Source organism: Heterodontus francisci, chromosome 11 (genome assembly GCF_036365525.1).
Source record: "Heterodontus francisci isolate sHetFra1 chromosome 11, sHetFra1.hap1, whole genome shotgun sequence".
NCBI lineage: Eukaryota > Metazoa > Chordata > Chondrichthyes > Heterodontiformes > Heterodontidae > Heterodontus > Heterodontus francisci.
The window spans coordinates 40,856,924-40,877,674 of NC_090381.1; the positions used below are offsets into that span (position 1 = coordinate 40,856,924).

The 20,751-nt window shown below is 43.1% G+C and overlaps 1 protein-coding gene across 5 annotated transcripts in view; it reads left to right on the forward strand.

The window, feature by feature from the left end:
• ppp2r3a (protein phosphatase 2, regulatory subunit B'', alpha) overlaps positions 1–20,751 on the forward strand; it is a 525,535-nt gene that overhangs the window by 386,407 nt on the left and 118,377 nt on the right. Inside the window, exon 1 of one of the 5 annotated variants that reach the window (XM_068042010.1) lies at positions 17,585–18,108. The exons of the other annotated variants lie outside the window; for them this stretch is intronic. Coding sequence (XP_067898111.1) covers positions 17,977–18,108 — 132 coding nt within the window. The 5' untranslated portion in view covers positions 17,585–17,976. Of the gene's footprint in view, positions 1–17,584; positions 18,109–20,751 lie in introns of those variants that run through there. 5 annotated transcript variants of the gene reach the window in all.

The window sequence follows — 20,751 nt, forward strand, 5'->3', positions numbered from 1 at the left end:
GGTGGGACTTCAGCCCCTCTGAGGCAGGAAGTCCCTCCTAAAAAAGCTGCCGGCCAATCAGCGGGCCAGCAGCTCTTCAGTCCCATCATCACCACCAGGAGCGGTGGCCACTGCTGGAACTACACCCAGCCAGGACCAGCACCATGGACGAGGCCCCAAACACAGGTAAGTGTGTGGAGCCTCACCAGAGACAATTGGCTGGTCCACGCCGTGGGGGTGGGGGGTGGGGTTGGGGGTTGCTCAAGAGGGGGGAGGTGCTCCAGGGGAGACAGCTTGTGCTGCAGTGGGGAGCCTCCATCAGGCTCAGGGTGCCCAATCAGGAGGACCACCCCGGGACGCTTGGAAGCTGCATGCCTTCGTTAGGCGGCTTCTCCCAGCTCCGGGACGCCCGCTTGCCATGCGTAAAATCCATGTGGAGGTGGGAAAAGGCCATTATGTGGCCATTAAGTGCCACTGAAGGGCCTTGATTGGCCTGGGGTGGGCGGGCCGTTTTCCACCGATGCCGCCTGCATAAAGTGGCAGCAGAGGCGGGAGTGGGTCGGGAAGGTCTCCCGGTGCCTCCTGCTCCATTTTACGCCACACCCCCCCCCCCACCCCTGCTCCCGCCACCATCTGGTTCGTCGGGGTGGCGTAAAATTCCAGTCGTTAACTCTGTTTCTCTCTCCACAGATGCTGCCTGACCTGCTGTGTATTTCCAGCACTTTCACTTATCGTAATATTTCTATGTGGCTCGGTGTCAAATCTTGTCTGGTAATGTTCCTTTGAGGCACCTATGTAGAAGGCATTACATAAATACAAGTTGCTCTTGTAGATTGCTACCTCCAGGCTGGAGACTGTCTTGAGTGCATGAAACTCAGTTAAAGCCACATTACATGCACTTTACTTCTTTTAATGATTGCAATCTGCAATGATTTGCATTTCTAGCAGTGAAACTAAAACGTTTATGGCAGTTTCAGCAACACAGACTAGAAATGACTCTCAACAATAATAACTAACGGACATTTAACATACTTTGTGGTGTTGTTCTGTCTGTTGTTTACTGGAAGAGCATTAATCCATTATTTAAACTTGACCTGTAAAGTTCTGTTGAAGCTGTAGGACTACAGACAGAAGTATTACAAGCTCCAAACTGCTGGAAAATGCTTTAAATGAAGTATCAAAAGTTGAAAACTTTTTGGGAAGGGAGGGGTGCAAGGTATGCCCCCAGTTCCTCCGGGAAATAAATTTCACACCTGTTGGACTCCTTCAGTCATTTGTAAGTTCACTATTATGTAGTTGTGTACTTTCTGAATTTTTTTCCATATTAAAAGTGATCAAATATATCTGCAGCTTAAGTTATGATCTGCCCATGTCCCGCTGCACTTTCAGTGCAACCCTTAATCTGCAGGTTTTTTAAGGCATGGAATTCAGGGCGGTTTCTCAACTGTTAGTTTTCCTGGGGCTGTGTCAATGTTTTCTGCAACTGTTTGATCAGCGAGTGCTAGCATGTACACTGAATCAATTCTGCCATGGCTGCCCAAAGGTCTTTCTGATGGTTTTGAGACACATACAAACCCAGGATCTGAATTACATGAAAATACTAAAGATTTTATAAAGATATCCATCAGATTGGACATGCTTTCCCATCTTGGGTTCAGCATGGGTCAGTGTGGTAGCACTCTTAACTCTGAGTCAAAAGATTGTGAGTTCTAGTCTCACTCAAGAGACGTGAGCCCATTATTCATGCTGACACTCTCGTGCAGTTACTGAGGAAGTGCTGCAGTGTTGGAGGTGCCGTTTTTCAGATGAGATGTTAAACCGAGGCCCCGTCTGCCCTCTCAGGTGGATGTAAAAGATCCCATGGCATAATTTGAAAAAGAGTGGGGAATATATCTCCCCAGTGTCCTGGTCAATATTTATCCCTCAAACAACCCCTAAAACTGGTGATCTAATCATTTATTACATTGCTGTTTATGGGAGCTGACTGTGCACAAATTGGCTGGTACATTTCCTACATTACAACAGTGACTACAATTTAAAGGTGCTTCATTGGCTGTAAAGTGCTTTGGGATGTCCTGAGGTCATGAAAGACACTATGTGAATGTAACTTTTTTTTAAAATCTGAATTACATAAAAGTCCTAAAGATTTTATAAAGAAATGTATCAGATTGGACAGGCTTTCCCCTCTTTATATATGTATGTAGAAGCTCAGTTTCTGCACACACACACACAGCTGCTGAAATGATCCATAAGGTTGCTGGATAAACAGAGACTGAAGACATGTTTAGGAGTGTGACAAATAAAGCTTTGGAAGTATTGACATTCTTCTCTTAAGTTCATTAGCAGATAGAAAGGACATTTGCTGCTCAGTGCCAGCAAACAGCCTGCTGTGTTGAAAGTGCATGTCCTTGTCACTAAGCAGTAGGAAGTTATGTGTCTCCCCTCAGAGGTCAGCAGTGCCCACCACAAGACAGCACTCAACTTCCTTAAATACTTCCTTGGTTAAGCATGGTTGGCAGAGCAAATAGAGTCTGTTGATTTGTAATGCACGACCTTTGTTCTAAGTATAAACACAACAGCTGTCGTCTAATGATTTCAAACACGACTGGTTAAAAACCTCCATTTTGTGCTGTTATTTCAGTAAAATTACTTTATGCTTGGAGAAGCTGAAGCTTGCAATTTAAAACTTCGTCAGTAATGATTGTTTGTGAGGTAGACCAAGCATGGCTTGAAGCTTTTTATAGATGCAGCAGGAGTTTTAAAAACCTTAAAGGGGAAGGCTGTTCTCTTGACCTACAGCTTAATTTAGCCATCATAATGCGAACCAAAATAACATTGTCTTCTGCCATTCATTTTGTATTTTGGAACTGCAGCTTCCTCCTCATGGGACTAAATGTGTCCTTTATCTGATAGTTAATGCTTAAAGCAATACTATCTTCATGAAAGGTTATCTGCAAAATCTATTTAGAAAACAGGAAGATAAAAGGGAGCCAAGTGTCATTTTTCTCATGAAGGTGTCTTGCCGAAGTGGTGTAGTCAGTGTTTTGGCACAGGTTAACCACACTGTCAGCTGGATTTTGTTGTCCCACTGCCAGGAGCGGCAGTGAGTGCAGAAAATGACAGCCACCCCGCACGGGACCTGCTCCGCCGCGATTCTGCTGCAGTCGGCCACTTAACGTACTGACGGCAGCCGCCACCGTCCCACCCCCCCCCCCCCAAATCACATGGCAGGGGCGGCATTGGCGACACCATGAACAGTGTCACCTGCTGCGGGAGCAGGTGCTGGCGCCATTTTTAAAAGGCTGCCAGACCTGCAAACAAAATACACAGTTGACCTCTTCTCCTGCTCGGTGGCGCCAGCTTCTCGTGGACGGGAAAGTGAAAGCACATGAGTGCCGCATGTCGAGCTCGGGATCGGGAACGGATGGGAAGATCGCGGCGGATGACATTGAAATTTATGCAGAGAGGTATTTTAAATATTTAAACTAGGGTCCCGTCACAGGGCAGCGGAGGTGCCGCCTCGGAGCTTCCCCATCCCCAGGAAGATCGGGCCCGGCAGTCCCGGTGCAGGTTCCATGGCGGCCGCTGCGGCTCCGATTCTCCGGCTGCGACCCCCCCACCCCCGCGTCAGAACTTGACTTTGGGCCAAGCACAAGACCCAGCCCTGTGTGATTGGAGACATTTTTCCTGGATAATGGTGCTCTTTTAAACACACTGAGGCCAAAACTCTGGCACATTCCCACCGTATCTCTGGTAGGTGTAAGCCTGAAGGGTGGCAAATTAGGCCAGGCCCTTGTAATGTCAAGCCCCAGCTTTGCATTGGAGTTTCCTGTTAGGTGTCGGGGTGGAGGCAGGTGCAGAGCCTTGACGAAGCAGCAGAGGGCAGGTTGGGTGGCAGGGACACCCAACATTGGGAGTTTGAAGGTGGCATACATCAGTGGTGGTAAAGGACATTGGTCCCCGCCTGGATGAATGGGCCGAAACCATGGACTGGAGCCTCAAGAGAAAATATCAAGATTTTGTGAAAGTTATATTAAAGATCCTTCCCATCCCCCACCTCCTTTAAAACTGGAAGCGCATCCAAGTTCTTTCCAGGGAGTGAGGGGAGAAGGCACTTCCCCAGAATTGATGGTTGGGAAAATCTCTCCAAAATGTTAAAGCCGGCAGATCCCTACGTGCTTCCTTTTAAATGAGCTTTCCTGTCAGGAGGGTGACCATTAAACCATTCAACAGGTGGTGTCATCTTCCAAAAAGATGATTTTAGGCTGGAAACTGGCACCATATACAGTAGACAAGACTGAAGGGCATCCAACAAGAGCAAAAACAACAAGGCTATCTGCCATGCAAGTGAGAAATTGCTATTCCGATAGAAACCTGCAGTTTTTAGGATTTGAGGTGATAGTGGACTGCAATTTATCAGGGGGTATCACATATTCTTCAGTATCGCCATTTCAATGGCCTAGTGGGTAAGTATGTAGTCTGATCGGGATCTGAACCATAGAGATCAGAAATGTCTACATAAATGCTTTGTGCAAATATACCAGCTGACTGACAGGCTCCCTATAAAGCCCAAGGATGGATTTTTCAAATCTCTGGTCCATATGGTCTGTGACAGACCTGTTTCCCCCATTCAGTGTCGTGTGTTTCTCCTCTCCAGTGCCATACAGTCTGCCCAACAACGTAAGCAGGGGATGCTCACACAACACTTTCAAGATTTAATAGGAGGAGATACAAGTGCATTGAATAAACATGACAGTAGCATTTTCAATGTGCCTTTAATGTGCAAACTGAAGTGACTCAGCCCATCATAAGTGAGATTCCTTTACATTTCTGTGCATGAATTGAGCAACATCTCCACAAGTGTCTGAATGTTCATGGTGGCATTAAAAAGCCCCCAAAGAAAGAAAAATACAGTTATATAATGTCCAAGTTAAATATCCATCAAGATTGCACAGGTCTTTTCATTTAATTTGAGAAGCAGACGCCGGATACATATGTTGGCCTCTGGACTTCATAATCGCAGTCTGTGCTGCAGAAATGTTACACTGACTCCACAAGCGTACTGGACTCCATTTGACCTGGTACTTTTTGCTCATGTTCTTTTAATGGTGGGTTTTACTCAAACTAGGACATTCCAAATCTCGAAATCTGAATTACACTTAGTACCAAAATCAGCACATAAACACAAGTATATATGATGAAAGTATTTTATTTTGTCCCTTCCCTCTGGTTGGCAGCTGTGAGTGCTAAGGTCATAACTTTACTTGGAGCCAATCTCCTAATCAGCAAGTCTACACTGAAGGAGCAATTTTAAAAACATAATTGAAAGAATGAGACCATTAAGTTGAATAATATTTCTTTTTAAAAAGAACAAGGTGAAAAAATGTTAAAATGACAAAATTAAACACAAAATAAAATGTTTCAAAGCATTTCCCTCTACCTCTCCACAACTCACTAATACATCATGGTGCCATGTCTACTTTCATCCCCAATGCAACATCAGAAAAATCTCTATAGTTGAACAGATGATTAGTGAACAACTCTATTACCTTTGTATCATGCAACTACCAGGATGATAGAAGGCGAACTAGATGAATAGCAGAAGAATTAGAGGGGAGTTGCGGAGAACTGTTTTCACTCAGAGAAACATAGAAAATAGGAGCAGGAGTAGGCCATTCGGCCCTTCGGGCCTGCTCCGCCATTCAAAAAAGATCAATGGCTGATCGTCTAATTCAGTACCCAGTTCCCACTTTCTCCCCATATCCCTTGATCCCTTTGGCATTAAGAAATATATCTATCTCCTTCTTGAATATATTTAATGACTTGGCCTCCACTGCTTTCTGCGGTAGAGAATTCCACAGGTTCACCACCCTCTGAGTGAAAAAATTTCTCCTCATCTCGGTTCTATATGGCATACCCCGTATCCTGAGGCTGTGACCCCTGGTTCTTGACTCCCCAGCCACAGAAACATCCTGCCTGCATCTGGCCTGTCTAGTCCTGTTAGAATTTTATAGGTTTCTGTGAGATCCCCTCTCATTCTTCTAAACTCTAGTGAATATAGGCCTAGTCGTCCCAATCTCTCCTCATACGTCAATCCTGCCATCCCAGGAATCAGCCTGGTAAATCTTCTTTGCACTCTCTCCATGGCAAGAACATCCTTCCTCAGATAAGGCGAACAAAACTGCACACAATACTCCAGATGTGGTCTCACCAAGGCCCTGTATAACTGCAGTAAGACATCCTTGCTCCTGTACTCAAATCCACTTGCAATGAAGGCCAACACACCATTCACCTTCCTAACTGCTTGCTGCACCTGAATGCTTGCTTTCAGCGACTGGTGTACAAGGACGCCCAGGTCTCGTTGCACCTCCCCCTTTCCTAATCTATCATCATTCAGATAATAATCTGCCTTTCTGTTTTTACAACCAAAGTGGATAACCTCACATTTATCCATGTTATACTGCATCTGCCATGCATTTGCCCACTCACCCAACTTGTCCAAATCACATTGGAGCCTCTTTGCATCCTCCTCACAGCTCACATTCCCTGCCACCCCGCCCCCCCACCCCCCAAGCTTTGTGTTGTCTGCAGACTTGGAAATGTTATATTTAGTTCCCTCACCCAAGTCATTAATATATATTGTGAATAGCTGGGGCCCAAGCACTGATCCCTGCAGTACCCCACTAGTCACTGCCTGCCAACCGGAAAAAGACCCGTTTATTCCTACTCTCTGTTTCTTTTCTGTCAACCAATTCTCAATCCATGCCAGTATATTACCCCCAATCCCATATGCTTTAATTCTGCACACTGACCTCTTATACAGGACCTTATCAAAAGCCTTCTGCAAATCCAAACACGCCACATCCACTGGTTTTCCCTCATCTATTCTACTAGTTACATCCTCAAAAAACTCCAGTAGATTTGTTAAGCATGATTTCCCTTTTGTAAACCCATGCTGACTTTGTCCAACCCAGTTTATGCTTTCCAGGTGTTCTGTTATCACATCTTTTATAATAGACTGTAGCATTTTCCCCACTACTGATGTAAGGCCAACTGGTCTATAATTCCCTGTTTTTTCTCTCCCTCCTTTTTTAAATAGTGGGGTTACATTTGCCACCCTCCAATCTGTAGGAACTGCTCCAGAGTCTATAGAATTTTGGAAGATGACCACCAAGTATCCACTATTTCCAGGGCTACTTCCTTTAGTACTCTGGGATGTAGATTATCAGGTCCTGGCGATTTGTCAGCCTTTAACCCCATGGATTTCCCTAGCACTTTTTTTTATGAATACTGATTTCCTTCAGTTCCTCCCTCTCATTAGACCCTTGGTTCCCCAACATTTCTGGGAGGTTATGTGTGTCCTCCTTTGTGAAGATAGAACCAAAGTATGTGTTTAATTGTTCTGCCATTTCTTTGTTCCCCATAATAATTTCCCCCGTTACTGACTGTAAGGGACCTACATTTGTCTTCACTAATCTTTTTCTCTTCACATATTTATAGAAGCTTTTACAGTCAGTTGTTATGTTCCCCACAAGTTTACTCTCATACTCTATTTTCCCCCACTTAATCAACCTCCTTGTCCTCCTTTGCTGAATTCTAAACTGCTCCCAATCCTCAGACTTGCTGCTTTTTCTGACAATTTTATATGCCTCCTCTTTGGATCTGATACTATCCCTAATTTCTTTTATAAGCCACGTTTGAGCCACCTTTCTGGTTTTATTTTTGCGCTAGACAGGAATGAATAATTGTTGTAATTCATGCACATGTTCTTTAAATATTATCCATTGCCTATCCACCGTCAACCCTTTTAGTAAAGTTCCCCAATCTACCATAGCCAACTCTCATTTCATACCTTCGTAGTTTCCTTTATTTAGATTCAGGACCCTAGTTTTGGATTCAATTACTTTACTCTACATCTTAATGAAGAATTCTATCATGTTATGGTCGCTCCTCCCCAAGGGACCCCACACAGCAAAATTGTTAATTAATCCTTTCTCATTGCACAATACCCAGTCTAGGATAGCCTGTTCTCTAGTTGGTTCCTCAACGTCTTGGTCTAAAAAACCGTCACGTACACACTCCAGGAAATCCTCCTCCACAGTATTATTGCTAATTTGGTTTGGCCAATCTATATGTAGATTAAAGTCACCCATGATTACAATTGTACCCTTATTGCATGTGTCTCTAATTTCCTGTTTAATGCCATCCCTTACATCTCCACTACTGTTTGGGGGCCTATAGACAACCCCGACCGACGTTTTCTGCCCTAGGTGTTTCTTAGCTCCACCCATACATATTCCACATCATGGTTTTCCGAGCCAATATCCTTCCTCACTATTGCATTGATTTCCCCCTTTATTAACAATGATACCCAACCTCATTTCCCTTTTTGCCTGTCCTTCCTAAATATTGAATACCCCTGGATGTTCAGTTCCCATTCTTGGTCACCCTGCAGCCATGTCTCCCTAATCGCAACTATATCATAACCATTTATATCTATTTGCGCTGTTAATTCATCTATCTTATTGCGAATGCTCCATGCATTAAGACACAATGCCTTTAGACTTGCCTTTTTAACATTGTTAGACATCTTAGCTTTATTTTGCGCTATGGCCCCATTTGTTTCTCGCCCTTGTTTTCTCTGCCTTCCACTTTTTCTTCTTACCTTTCTGTCTTTCAGTGTGGGATCTGGAATTCATTATCTGAAAGGATGGTAGGGGGAGAAACCCTCATTGCATTTAAAAAACGCTTGGCCACACACTTGACTCATAGACTTATAAAGTGGCTACAGCACAGAAGGAGGCCATTTGGCCCGTCATGAACATGCTGGCTCTCTGCAAGGGCAATTCAGTTAGTCTCACTTCCCTACCCTTTCCCCCTAGCCCATCAAATAAAATACTCCATGGGCAGTAGAAGGTTTGGGGGCATCCTGAGGTGCTGTATAAATGGAGGTCTCCTTCCTGTCTAAAGGAGCTGAGCCAGGCTGGGGTATGGATTTCCACACGAACAAGCAATCCAATAGTGGTTGCCCCTACTGATAGGAAAGGATACAACCCAATCACAGCTCATTCTTCCTGGGCTCTCACTCCACGACCCCCTGCCCGCTGGCCCTGTAAGATTCTGAGTATTGTTTGTGTTACGACCAAGTGATAAGGGGTATGGGTGGTTCCCACTGTTCACCTCCTAAGTGACCACAGCAAGTGTTTTTGTTACTCAGGTTTTAACCCCTTTTGTTTTATTTGTCAAATAAACAAACAACGACAGATTTTCTTGTCGGTTTAAAACAGAAGATTAACTATTTATTGAGCAATATTCATTCCGGAAATTGTCACAACCATGCCCACACAAGCATTCACTTGCGCACGCGTGCACACACAAGAGTAGATAGAGAGGAAAACGTTTAAGTGCTTTGAAGTGAGATGGGTGCTTGGGGTTCATGGTAAACCTGTTGAATCTTCTCAGAGGTCAATTTCTCTTTTAAAGTTGTAGGCCTGGATTGTTTGTAGTTTTCTCTAATGGTTGAGACTTCAGTCTGGTGATGGTGATCACTTTCAGTTCTTTGCTGTAACAAGATAAAGTGTACATTTCACAGCAGGACTCCTTCTTTGGCTTTTGGTGGATGTCTCCCAGCTCTTAGCTGGACAGGCTTATGTGATGTTTGTTCTGATCTCTCCCTCTCTCTTTCCAGAGAGCTACTTTTTAAGGTCAAAATTTCTTTCACATGTTGCCTCCGTTGGGAGACACAGAGCCCCCTCCCTGTGGTGACCAACAATGGCCCAGGATGTGGCTACTTCACACCTTCTTTGTTTCAGAAGAACCCATTCAATTTAGAAATGTCTCTTGATGGGTTCATGATGGGTTTAATTGACACCTCTTAGCATGAATGTATCCTTTCGCCCTTAACAGACAGTAAGACAGTTTGACTATACAGGGCCAGGTTGTTTGACCTTTGGTGCCATTTTGTAGTGCATTGTCCACTTGTTATAAAGGAAAAGTCAATTTTTATAATTCTTCAGTTTGGGTTCTGTATTTTCAATCACTGCACTTCACATGAGCAGACATTAGTCTAATACAAAATACCTAATAAGTCTGTTGAGTTAAAAGAAACAGGAGCTTTATTGAAACACATCTTGCTGCTCTGCTTTGCATCTTCCAAGAGACTGCATGAGGGATCCAAACCACGTGGTGTTACATCACTTCCTGTGATGAGGTACACAGCATGATTAGCATCGTAACCACTTAGAATTAACCCATTAACAACCAATAATCCAAACTGGCTCTCCTGTTTGGAGATCTGGCAGGTTTTCTGCCTTGTGACGTTTGTCATAGTTACACATCTGGTAGGAATGATCTTTGTCCTCTTTCTCTCTCACTTTCTCCAAGTCATCAACCTTTACTTGCGGCATGAGCGTGTGTGTGAGAGTAGGGAGTTGTGATTTCAGTCGTCTTCCCATTAGGAGTTCACATGGCGCAAGACCATTTTGGAGTGGATTTAAACGATAACTCAGAAGTGCAAGTTGGATGTCATTGTTCTTCTTCAGCAATGCTTACATTGTACACACTCCTCTTTCAGCTTCACCATTGGCTTGAGGGCATCTTAATGGGCTGGTGGTCTGAACAAATCCATATGATGCTGTGAACTCTTTAAAGTTGGCAAACTGGTGTCCATTATCTGAGCTTACAAGGTCTGCGATTCCATGTGTTGCAAATATCATCAACGATGTAATTACTGCTTCAGAAATGTGACCCTGCAGTTGCTTGACTTCTGTCCATCTGGAGTAATAGTCTATGACAATCAAGAACATCTTACCTCTGTGTTCGAAGAGGTCCATCCCAAAACATTCCCATGGTCGTGATGGGAAAGAAGATGACATCATCGGTTCTCTTGCCTCCTGACGATGAATAGCACAAGTAATACAGCTTGATATCATCTCTTCGAGTGATTTTGAGAAACCTGGCCACCAAACGGAATATCTTGCTCAGGCTTGACATTGTGTGATGCCCAACTGTCCTTCGTGCAATCTTTGTAGTATGTCAAGTCTCAGAACTCTCGGAATGACCACTCTTTCATCATAGCTGAGTAAATCATCAAGTACACTAAGATGTCCTCTCTGTTCTTAGTACTGTCTGATAATGGGATTGTGTGGCATGTATGCTGGCCATACTTTGACGCAGTACTCTCTAACCTCAAAACATTCTTGCTCAGATTTCTGTGCATCTCTGATTTTGTTTAGTTGCTGAGTTGTTGCTGGTAGAGTTGTGGTTGTTGTCAATGCAAAGGTTTCTACTTCTTCAACAAGGGTTACATCACCTTGTTCAGGTCTTGCCACTAGAATGCAGTTCAAAGCAGCCACTTTAATCAGCTGCTTTCCCGGAAAATGTCCTGTCTTTGCATCAAACCTCATCACCCTTGGTCTAAATTGTACTCGTGGAGGCATTTTTGTTAACTCCTTCGAATTTAAGAGAGTCACCAATGGTTTGTAGTCTGTCTCTATCTTGAAGTGAAGACTAAAAACATAATCTGCAAACTTCTTGCAAGCCCATGTAGCTGCTCATGCTTCTTTCTCTATCACTGCATATCTCTGTTCAGTCTCCGTCAGTTAACAGGATGCATAGTAAATGATCTGTGCTTTCCATCCATCTGTATCTGGAAGAGCACAGCTCCCAGTCCTGTAAAAGATGCATCTGCAGCAATGATAGTGGGTAGCTCTGGGTCATAGTGAGCTAACACATCAGGTGATATCAGCAGCTCTTTGGTTTTCTCAATAAACCTCTATTGTGCTTCCTCCCAGCACCATGTATTGTCCTGTCGCAACAGTTAACGTAGTGACTGATTGACAAAAACCACCATTTACATCCAGCTTCGTGAAGATTGAACTCTTTCTGAATTTAGCTAAGCTCTCATCCAAAGACGACAAAGGATGAACTTTGTGTTCAACTGCTTTATTCAGCTGTGTATGATCAGCACAAATTCTGATAAATCCGTTGGGTTTTGGCACCGGAACCATCCCTGAGCACCAGCTTGTCAGTTCTGTCACAGGTGAAATAATTCCTTGCTTCACCATAGAGTCAACTTCTTTCTTTACTTTTGGCAAGAGTGGGTGAGGAACCTTTTTGGGTGTAAACAGGCACACTGGCTTTGTTTCTGGATGTAGAGTTATGTGATATCCTGTCTTCAGTTTTCTTAGTCCTGCGAAAAGCTGTGGGAATTCAGCTGTAACTTTCTGGGCTGATCGTCCTGGCTTCCCAGTTCCTCTACTCTGCAAATCAGACGCAAGTCAGTACAAGCCTTCCTACTCAAAAGTTAACAACTCTAGTTTTGAATCACATACAATGTTTCAGTGATTTCTTTTTCTCAATATTGGAGGGTTGCCCTAAGTTCATCTATGACTTTGAGTTCTATCCCTTCTGGCTGTATAATTTTTTGCATGATGGCTGAAGAGAGCTTCTCTGTAACCATGGTTCAGCTTCAGAAGGAACCGAAACTGCTGCTCCGGTGTCTCGCTTAAAGTGCATTGTGTTTCTCTCTACTAGGATCTCAGCACTCCAGCAACTTCCGCTTCATTCCTGGAAAGGTACCTCAATATTGTGAATATTCTCTACTTCATGGATCTTGCCACCTTTCGAAGTCTTCCCTTTGTGTGTATTCTGTACCGGCTTTTTGCTATGGCACACAGCCTGGAAGTGGCCCATCTTTCCGCAAAAATCGCATTCGGCCTCTTTGGCGGAGCAGTTTTCCCACCTGTGTCTCTCTCGGCCACACCTACTGCAGTTAGCTTGGGCTGTCGATAGATACTCCTCCTGTCTCCCCTGCTGTTTAATGTCAGCTTTCTTTTTTCTATGTATAGCAAACTCTACTGAGTCAGCAGCTTGCGGGATAGGGCTCTCCCTTGTCACCTTGCACCACGGATCGATTCTGTTTCCTGACCTCCGCTTGTCTGCTCAGTTGGATTGCCTTTGCTAAGGTTAGATCATCTCTTGACTGCAAGTGGTCAGACTAGGCGTCATTCAACACTCCCACAATGATTCTGTTTCTGATCAGTTTGTCTTTCAAGCCGCCATACTCACAGTCCTTTGCAAGTTTATACAGGTCGTGTATAAATGCATTAACACTTTCCCCTTGACATTGGGCACATTTGTTAAATTTAGCCTGCGCCACAATGACAATCTTTCTCAGATTAAAGTATTTATTGAGTGCTTAGTTTATCGTACTTGGCTTTCTTCTCATCGATACTTTGCGTGACGAGGATATCATCCGCACTGTCACCCATCATACTGACCTGCTCACTGCTCGGCATCACAGTGAGGGCCAACGCAGTGCAATATCTGACAAATCTCCGATACCATTTCGGCCATGCTTCAGCTTGATTGAGGCCTGCGACTTTCTCGAAGTGTTCCGGCAAAGGTAGAGACTTCTCCATCACACTATATTTCACCCACTGCCACCATATAATATTCTGAGTATTGTTAGTCTAATACGGAATATCTAATGAGTCTACAGAGTTAAAAGAATCAGCAGCTTTATTGAAACACGTTTTACTGCTATGGTTTACATCGTCCAAGAGAGAGCACAAGAGATCCAAGCCATGTGGTCTTGCATCACTTCCTGTGATGAGGTATACAGTATGATTAGCATGTTAACCACTTAGAATTAACCTATTAAAAACCCAATGTCCAATATAACACATTATACTACAGGCTCCTGCTCTCTCTCTCCCTGCTCAGTCCCTGGTCCCCAGCTTGAAGTGCCATAACGTACAGGGCTACGGACCAAGAGTGGGAGACAGGCATGGCTGCATATGTCCTCACATCCATGGAGGAGACAGTGTCATCGTTATAGAGCAGCCATGCCTGTACCCACCAGTGAGGTGCTGCTGCCTCAGGTTATATGCCATCTTGTCCTGCATGAGACAGACTGCATAGGAGCACTAGGACAGGCAAATGCACATGGAAGACGGACACATGGGGAATGCCCAAGGGTGATTAATTGACGATTGTATGCAATATGGAATGGTATGATTTATAAATTTGTTTTGGAATATTTATTTTGTGGTGGCTTTTATTTTTGCATTGTGGCCATGCAGACACTGGGATGGCCAGAGACAGAGGGAAAGTAAAGTACGGGACTGTTGGTGAACAGGAAATTGGGGTTGCATTTATTGGTTTGCAATCAGATGAGTCAATCTTGGATAGTGTGGCCAGAAAGGGCTGTGCTGGTTGCTCCCTCCCTCCCTTCCTCCTCTTCTTCTACCCCTCCGCAGGTTACCAAATAGCTGGTGGCAAGGGCTGTGCCCTCATGATGGCACGGTTGTGGAGCAGAACACCACAAATCTTGACAAGCACTCTGCCAAATACTTTAAAGCTCCTCCAGAGCAGCCCAGACAGCAGAAGCATAGTTTAAGCATCCCAATGATCTGCTCTATCATATTTTTGTAGCAGAATGGCTTTCATTGCATGCATGCTGCCACATATACATGGGTTGCGCACCGGAGTCATGAGCCATGTCACCCAGTAGACACTCTCTGGTTTGTCATGGTGGCTTAAATCAGATGGCATAGCAGACTGCTACAGAATGAAGGCATCATGATTGCCAGCAGGATACCAAGCATTGACCTACATGATACACTGAGTATAGTTGCACACTACTTGGACATTGAAGCAATTTCACCACTTTCAGTTGTGGTACATCTCAGAGTTGATATTTGGTGCCCACAAAATGCCCTGCCTGCACCTCGGGGAAGCCTGTATTCCTCTCAAAGCTGCTTCTCTGTGGCAAGAGAGAATTAAATGTATTCAGCTCTCCTGAATATAGAGCCTCAGTGACCTCCTTTATGCAACAGTGGATGTCAAATTGGGAGATGTTGCAACTATTGCCTGCTCCAACCTGGAAGGAGCTAGACAAATATAAGTTCATGGTCATAGTCACCTTCATAGCCACCGGTAATGCCATTCCCACCCTGCTCTAAGGCTGAAGTTGTGGCCGCAGCAGGTGGCAGATTTCAATAAGGGCATCTTTAGTGAAGCTCAGACATCTGACATGTTGTTCCTCACTGAGGTTCAGGTAGAAAATTTGCTCCCTGAATACCCTGTGCGGGTATGGCACCCTGCTGAAAACCCTCCTCCTCCCCCTTCCAACAGCTTGCTCTGCTCTGTGCCACCTCTGTTCATTCTCCCTGTCATGCTGTAGTCCAAGGGGGATGCATACAACTGCACCCATGTCTGGGAGCAAATAGCTTATGCAGAATCTTTGAAGTCAGGATAAAGCCGTTCAGCACATTGCACACCACTCGCTTTAGACTTTAGCAACTTTAAACAACTCTGGAAAACATCAAAAGACATCTTCAATCACAGCAAGGGCCAGTATAAATCGATCAGCAATTAACCTGAAAGTAGTTGATCATCTATTTAAATAGCACTGATGGGGAATCCTTCCTGCTGCTGAATGTTCAGTTGTGCAAGGTCAAAAGAGAGTGTTAGCTGGAGCATTGAGCTCCAAAATGGCAGCATTGGCATCAAATCACCATTACTTCATTGTGCACGTACAGTTTTAGAGCAGAGAAAGTCAAGGGGAGATTTAATAGTGGTATTAAAAATTATGAAGGGTTTTGCAAGGAATAAATAATGAGATATGAAATCTGGCTCCTTTAGTGCCTGTTTTTTTGGCGCTACAAATGTTTGTATCCACAACGTGCACACATATTTCTGGCATTAGCTGCGCCTTATGACATTTCAGTGAGAGTGTTAGCACTCCATGTACACACGTAACTAAAGAGCTGATTTTCATACCCAGTATCTCCATATTCACTCTATCAAACTCTTCAAAATTTTAACACCACTACTAAATCTCCCCTTAACTGTTCTATTCCAGAGCAGTGGTTATCATGACTGTATGTGTGGGCTTGAGTATTGGAGAATATTTGGTACTTAGAAGGGAAACTGAAAGTAGCTTTGTGCTTTGGGGAAAACACCTGACCTGGGGGTTGTTGTAAGGTCAAATAGCTTTGTATCCACAGTATGCAGAACAGTGAAAAGAACTCTACAGAAGTCTTTAATAAAAACACTTGTTCAATCTATGTTAAAGTTAAAGTTGTGATTTGAAGTGTGATTCATTTCAGCCTGAGCTGAGACAGTGGTGAAGGATAGAACTGGAGCCAATCTTTATGCACTTTTATAAAGCTTTTATTTACAGAGATATACCTTACAAACATGCAGCTCCTCATTCAGCCAATGTGGTTTCAATCAGTTCCTATTTATAGGAGCACAAGTGAATCCCCAGTTAATGCCCACCACCTGTATACAATTAAATACAAATAATATACAATTAGCATTAACCTTCTCTGCTCTAAAGTCAATCCCATCTTCTCTAGTCTCCCTATATAACTGAAATCCATCATCCCTGGAACCATTCTAGTAAATTTACATCACAGCTACATAGCTTTGACTGATAAATATAACTGCATGAAGTAATGGAGTGGGGTGGGGGGATGCGGGGCGGTTCTCCCAGTACCACTGGAAATCAGCAAGTCCAAAGTCCACCCTAGAGATTCTTTGGGTAATAGATTATCTGCCTCTGACTCTGAGTCAGCCCAGTTATTCCTACTCTGTTGGAGTCTTTGTGAGATTGTGACGCTTGAATGCGTACATCAGCACGGCAAATGCTACACCTTTGATTCTGAAATTGAATCCAAGCCGAGTTCAGCGTAGAGCAGTAGCTGTCGAGTAAATTAGGCCCATTGCACTGTGATAAAGAAGTAGTTCTGGAAATTGATCAGATTCTTGAAATTATTCAGAAACAAACCAATGCTAAAATAGCTTTTGGAAAAGCATAATTGAGTAGTAAGAAGGGTTGGACAAGTACCTACTGAATGCAGTCTGGATAACATCCAAGGGAACTTGGCCCGGTGGTGTCAAACAGGCCTTGTGGATTGGCTGCTGATTGTAGAAACTACCCGATTTTAATTTCCATTGAGTTCAACGTCACGGCACCAAGTTGAACATCTACATTAAATGTAATAACTGCCCATATCACAAAGCTGCTCATAGGCAGAAGGGGATGGAGGGATGTGGCTGGGGCCAAACACATTGGTGCCTAGGAATCTTGATGTGTTTAATATTCTACAAACAGCTGCTGTTGATTGGTGGAGTAACCTGGGACTGCAGTTGAACTGAAATGTCAGCATACTGTGCCAACAGCAAGTGTGGAAGTTATTTATACACTGGGCTGGGGATGAAGCAGAGCAAAAGAGGGAGGGAGGCGGTAGAAAGGGTGCATTAGGACGTTAGTCTCCTACAGTGGATCAACTATTTGTAAAAAGCTATCTATGAAATCAAATAGAGTCACCTGGTCGGATCTATGCCTGAAAAACAGCCTTGACAATTTTTCCATAACTTTTTTGTCAGTTTACTTATTGGAAAATTATTTTCTTTTCCTGTTACTACTTTGCGTAATGATTTATCCCACATGCCTTCTCGGGCTGTGATAAGCCTTTTTTTTTTGCATTGTCCTGCTTTCTGCAAAAGCCATGTGATTTATTAAAGTCCATGCCTCACAATTCAAGTTAAGAGTCTATTAGTGTAAACAGTGTCATAGCAGGTAAGATTATTTTCGGGTCTTCTTCAGCAAGTGCTAACTTTAGCTCTTCTGGTAGAGGGTTCTTCCTTTCCCATAATGCACTGTACCAGTCCTGGACAGATTGTGAAGCCCTCCGATAGAACAGATCGCATTGCAGGGCATGTTCCTGGGTACAATACAGCAGTCGAACGTCAGGAGTCAAAGGCTAGAGTAAATGTCAAGACTGGACTCCGACCTCGGTGGTGAGCTACAATGCATGGACATTGTCAGTCTGTGAAAATACAGGAAACAGTGTGGTCTTTCATGAAGGAATTTCTCACTCTTCTCTGTAAACTGGAACCCTGAGTGCTTTTCAGTCTATATTTATCACGTTACAAAAGGACACACACACACACACGAAGCATTGCTGAGCAAGGCTTTTTAAAATGATGATCAAGGAAACTTCTCTGCGGAGGGACCCCGACTTGCGAGGGGAGTTCGCTTTCCTCGCCCGTGGATGTGATTTTGTTTTGCCTTCACGATTCAAGAAGAGGTTGAAATCTTTCCAGCAAGCGCAGGTTTGAAATGATTCTCAATGCCTTCAATCTCAGTTCTATTGCTGTTTAGACAGTGTCCTCTCTGCTAGTTGCTATCAGTGCATGAATGCCTTTAAAGACAGCTATTTGCACTTGTCCCAACAGATTTATAAATAGACCTCTAGGCTCTGGTTAAAAATGCTGAGGTTGATTCATCCTTCAAAGGGGGGGATGAGAAGAGAAAGAGTGAGAAAGTGTTTTGATTGCTACTTTTTAAAAATACTTTACAACTTTTTATCAATTTTAACCTTAACCATATATAGACTTATCCTTAGGTGGTGCATAGAGGGAGGGAGAGTTGGGTTCTGTATCTCCTTACACTGGAATGGATGCTGCCTTTTACATGGAGATTTGCTTGTTTGAAATACTCATGTTGTGTCTGTATTTCACTTTGTGAAGCCATTCAGTCCATTAAGCCATTAAATGTTGACACATTTAAACAAGATATTCCTCAGAGCAGTCAAAACAACATTGTTACTGGCGAACTAAAGCAAAGAAAGAAACTAGTTTATTTATAGAAAATGTAAGCTAAAGTATACCTGCAGAAGCAGCTACTCATTTGCCTTTAGAAGTTTTATATAAAAGTACTTAACCTTTTTACAAGCTGATTCTGCTCTAACAGAGGCACAGAACAGCAGTTAGTTCTGGTAGTCTGTACATCGCCTCTGACAATTTTTGTCCATTAAATTACTCTATATTGCTGGGGGTTTCTCTACCATTTTGCCAATGTGATTATAGAGTCTTATAGTGCAGAAGCAGGCCATTCGGCCCATCATGCCTATGTAGCTTATTGAAAGAGCTATCCAATTAGTTCCACTCCCTTGCTCTTTCCCCATAGCCCTGCATTTTTATTTATTTTCAAGTACATATCTAATTCGCTTTTGAAAGTTACTACTGAATCAGCTTCCACCATCCTTTCCAACAGTGTGTTCTACATAGTATCCACAAATTACATAAAGAAACTCCTCATCTTCCCTCTGGCTCTTTTGCCAATTATCTTAAATCTGTGTCCTCTGGTTACTGAAGACTCCTGCCAGTGGAGTTAACTTGTCATTCAAAAAAAATTTATTCATGCAACGTGGGTGTCACTGGCAAGGCCAGCATTTATTCCCCATCCCTAATTGCCCTGATAGCAGTTTTGAATTGCTAGGCCATTTCAGAGGGCATTGCATTGTCAACCACATTGCTGTGGATCGGGAGTCACATATAAGCCAGACCAGATAAGGACAAACAGATTTTCTAGTTGACCAGATTGGGTTTTTCCAACAATCTGGTTATTTCATGATCACCATTACTGTTACTAGCTTTTTAGTTCCAGATTTATTTAATCAACGAAATTTACGTTCCCCAGCTGCTATGGTGAACTCATGGCTCTGGATCTTTAGTCCAGACCTCTGGATTACTCATCTACTAACTTAACCAATATGCTACCATACCCCATGACAAACTTAATTCAAAAACTTCACATTTGCAAGCTTAAATATCAAGTCATCAGTGTGGACAGAAATGTCGGTTCCTGCCACTGCGGTAGGACTTTATTCAAAGGTTTGTGCAGGTGAAACAGTAAAAACAATTTTCTTTCTCCTGGTAGTATTCCGTTACAATGGAAACTGATGCTCAGATAAGAACTTTCTGTTCAAATATCTGCACAACTTAGTAACTAACAAAAATTGTCTTTTACTGTTCTAACTGTAACAGCTGACATTTATAATGTACAGACCACAAGACCAGGATCATTTAAAAGTTAAGCCAATTCCGTTAATGTTACCAGAATTTGGTCAGGGTGAAAGATGAAAATGTCACAAATTTGATTTAGGTTTGGGTCTTCAAACACTTTGGATTTCCAACATGAAGGTACTTCCCCATACAGTGAAAACTTACTGTTCCTACCAAAAGAGGCAGTAGAAGCACATAAAATAGAATGATACTGGATAATGTGTGTCTTGATAGTTGTGCAATATGCAACAAACGAAATCCATTGTGGACTTCACTCCATAAGGAATATATAACACATGTTAGTTCAATGTGTAACACATGAATCCAGTATAGTTATATTCCATATGGAATATGTGACAGAATGAATCCTGTGTATGCCCCACTCCATAAAAAATGTGTAACATCAGAAATCAGTTCTGGGCTCTGCTCCATTTGAAACTTGATGGACTTAACCCATTAGAGGCATCACACGATGTGGAATCCATTGTAAGTTCCATATGGAATATAGAACAGACTGAATCCAGTATAAGTTTCACTGTAAATTAAAACTGGAACAGATCAAATCCTGTGAGTGCTCCGCTCTATATGGAATGTCTAATGGTGAGAATTTGGAATGGGCTTTGCCAAAGATGGAGCATGTAATGGATTGAATCCAATGTGAACTTTTGACCAAAGTTTAAGTTTTTGGAAAGGTGGATGATATTTTACTGGCAGCCGGCTTCAGTCCTACCACAGTCAGTCAGGAATTAAATTAGATAACTACTAGAATAGTAACTGGACCTTGGTCTTTTTTCATCTAGCAATTCTTATGTACAAATAAATGTGTGGCAAGTCAGGTTGCTTGGTGCACATTCCCCAGAGCTAATTTCTTATCTCTAATCCCCTTTTACTAAACAACTAGGTTCCAGT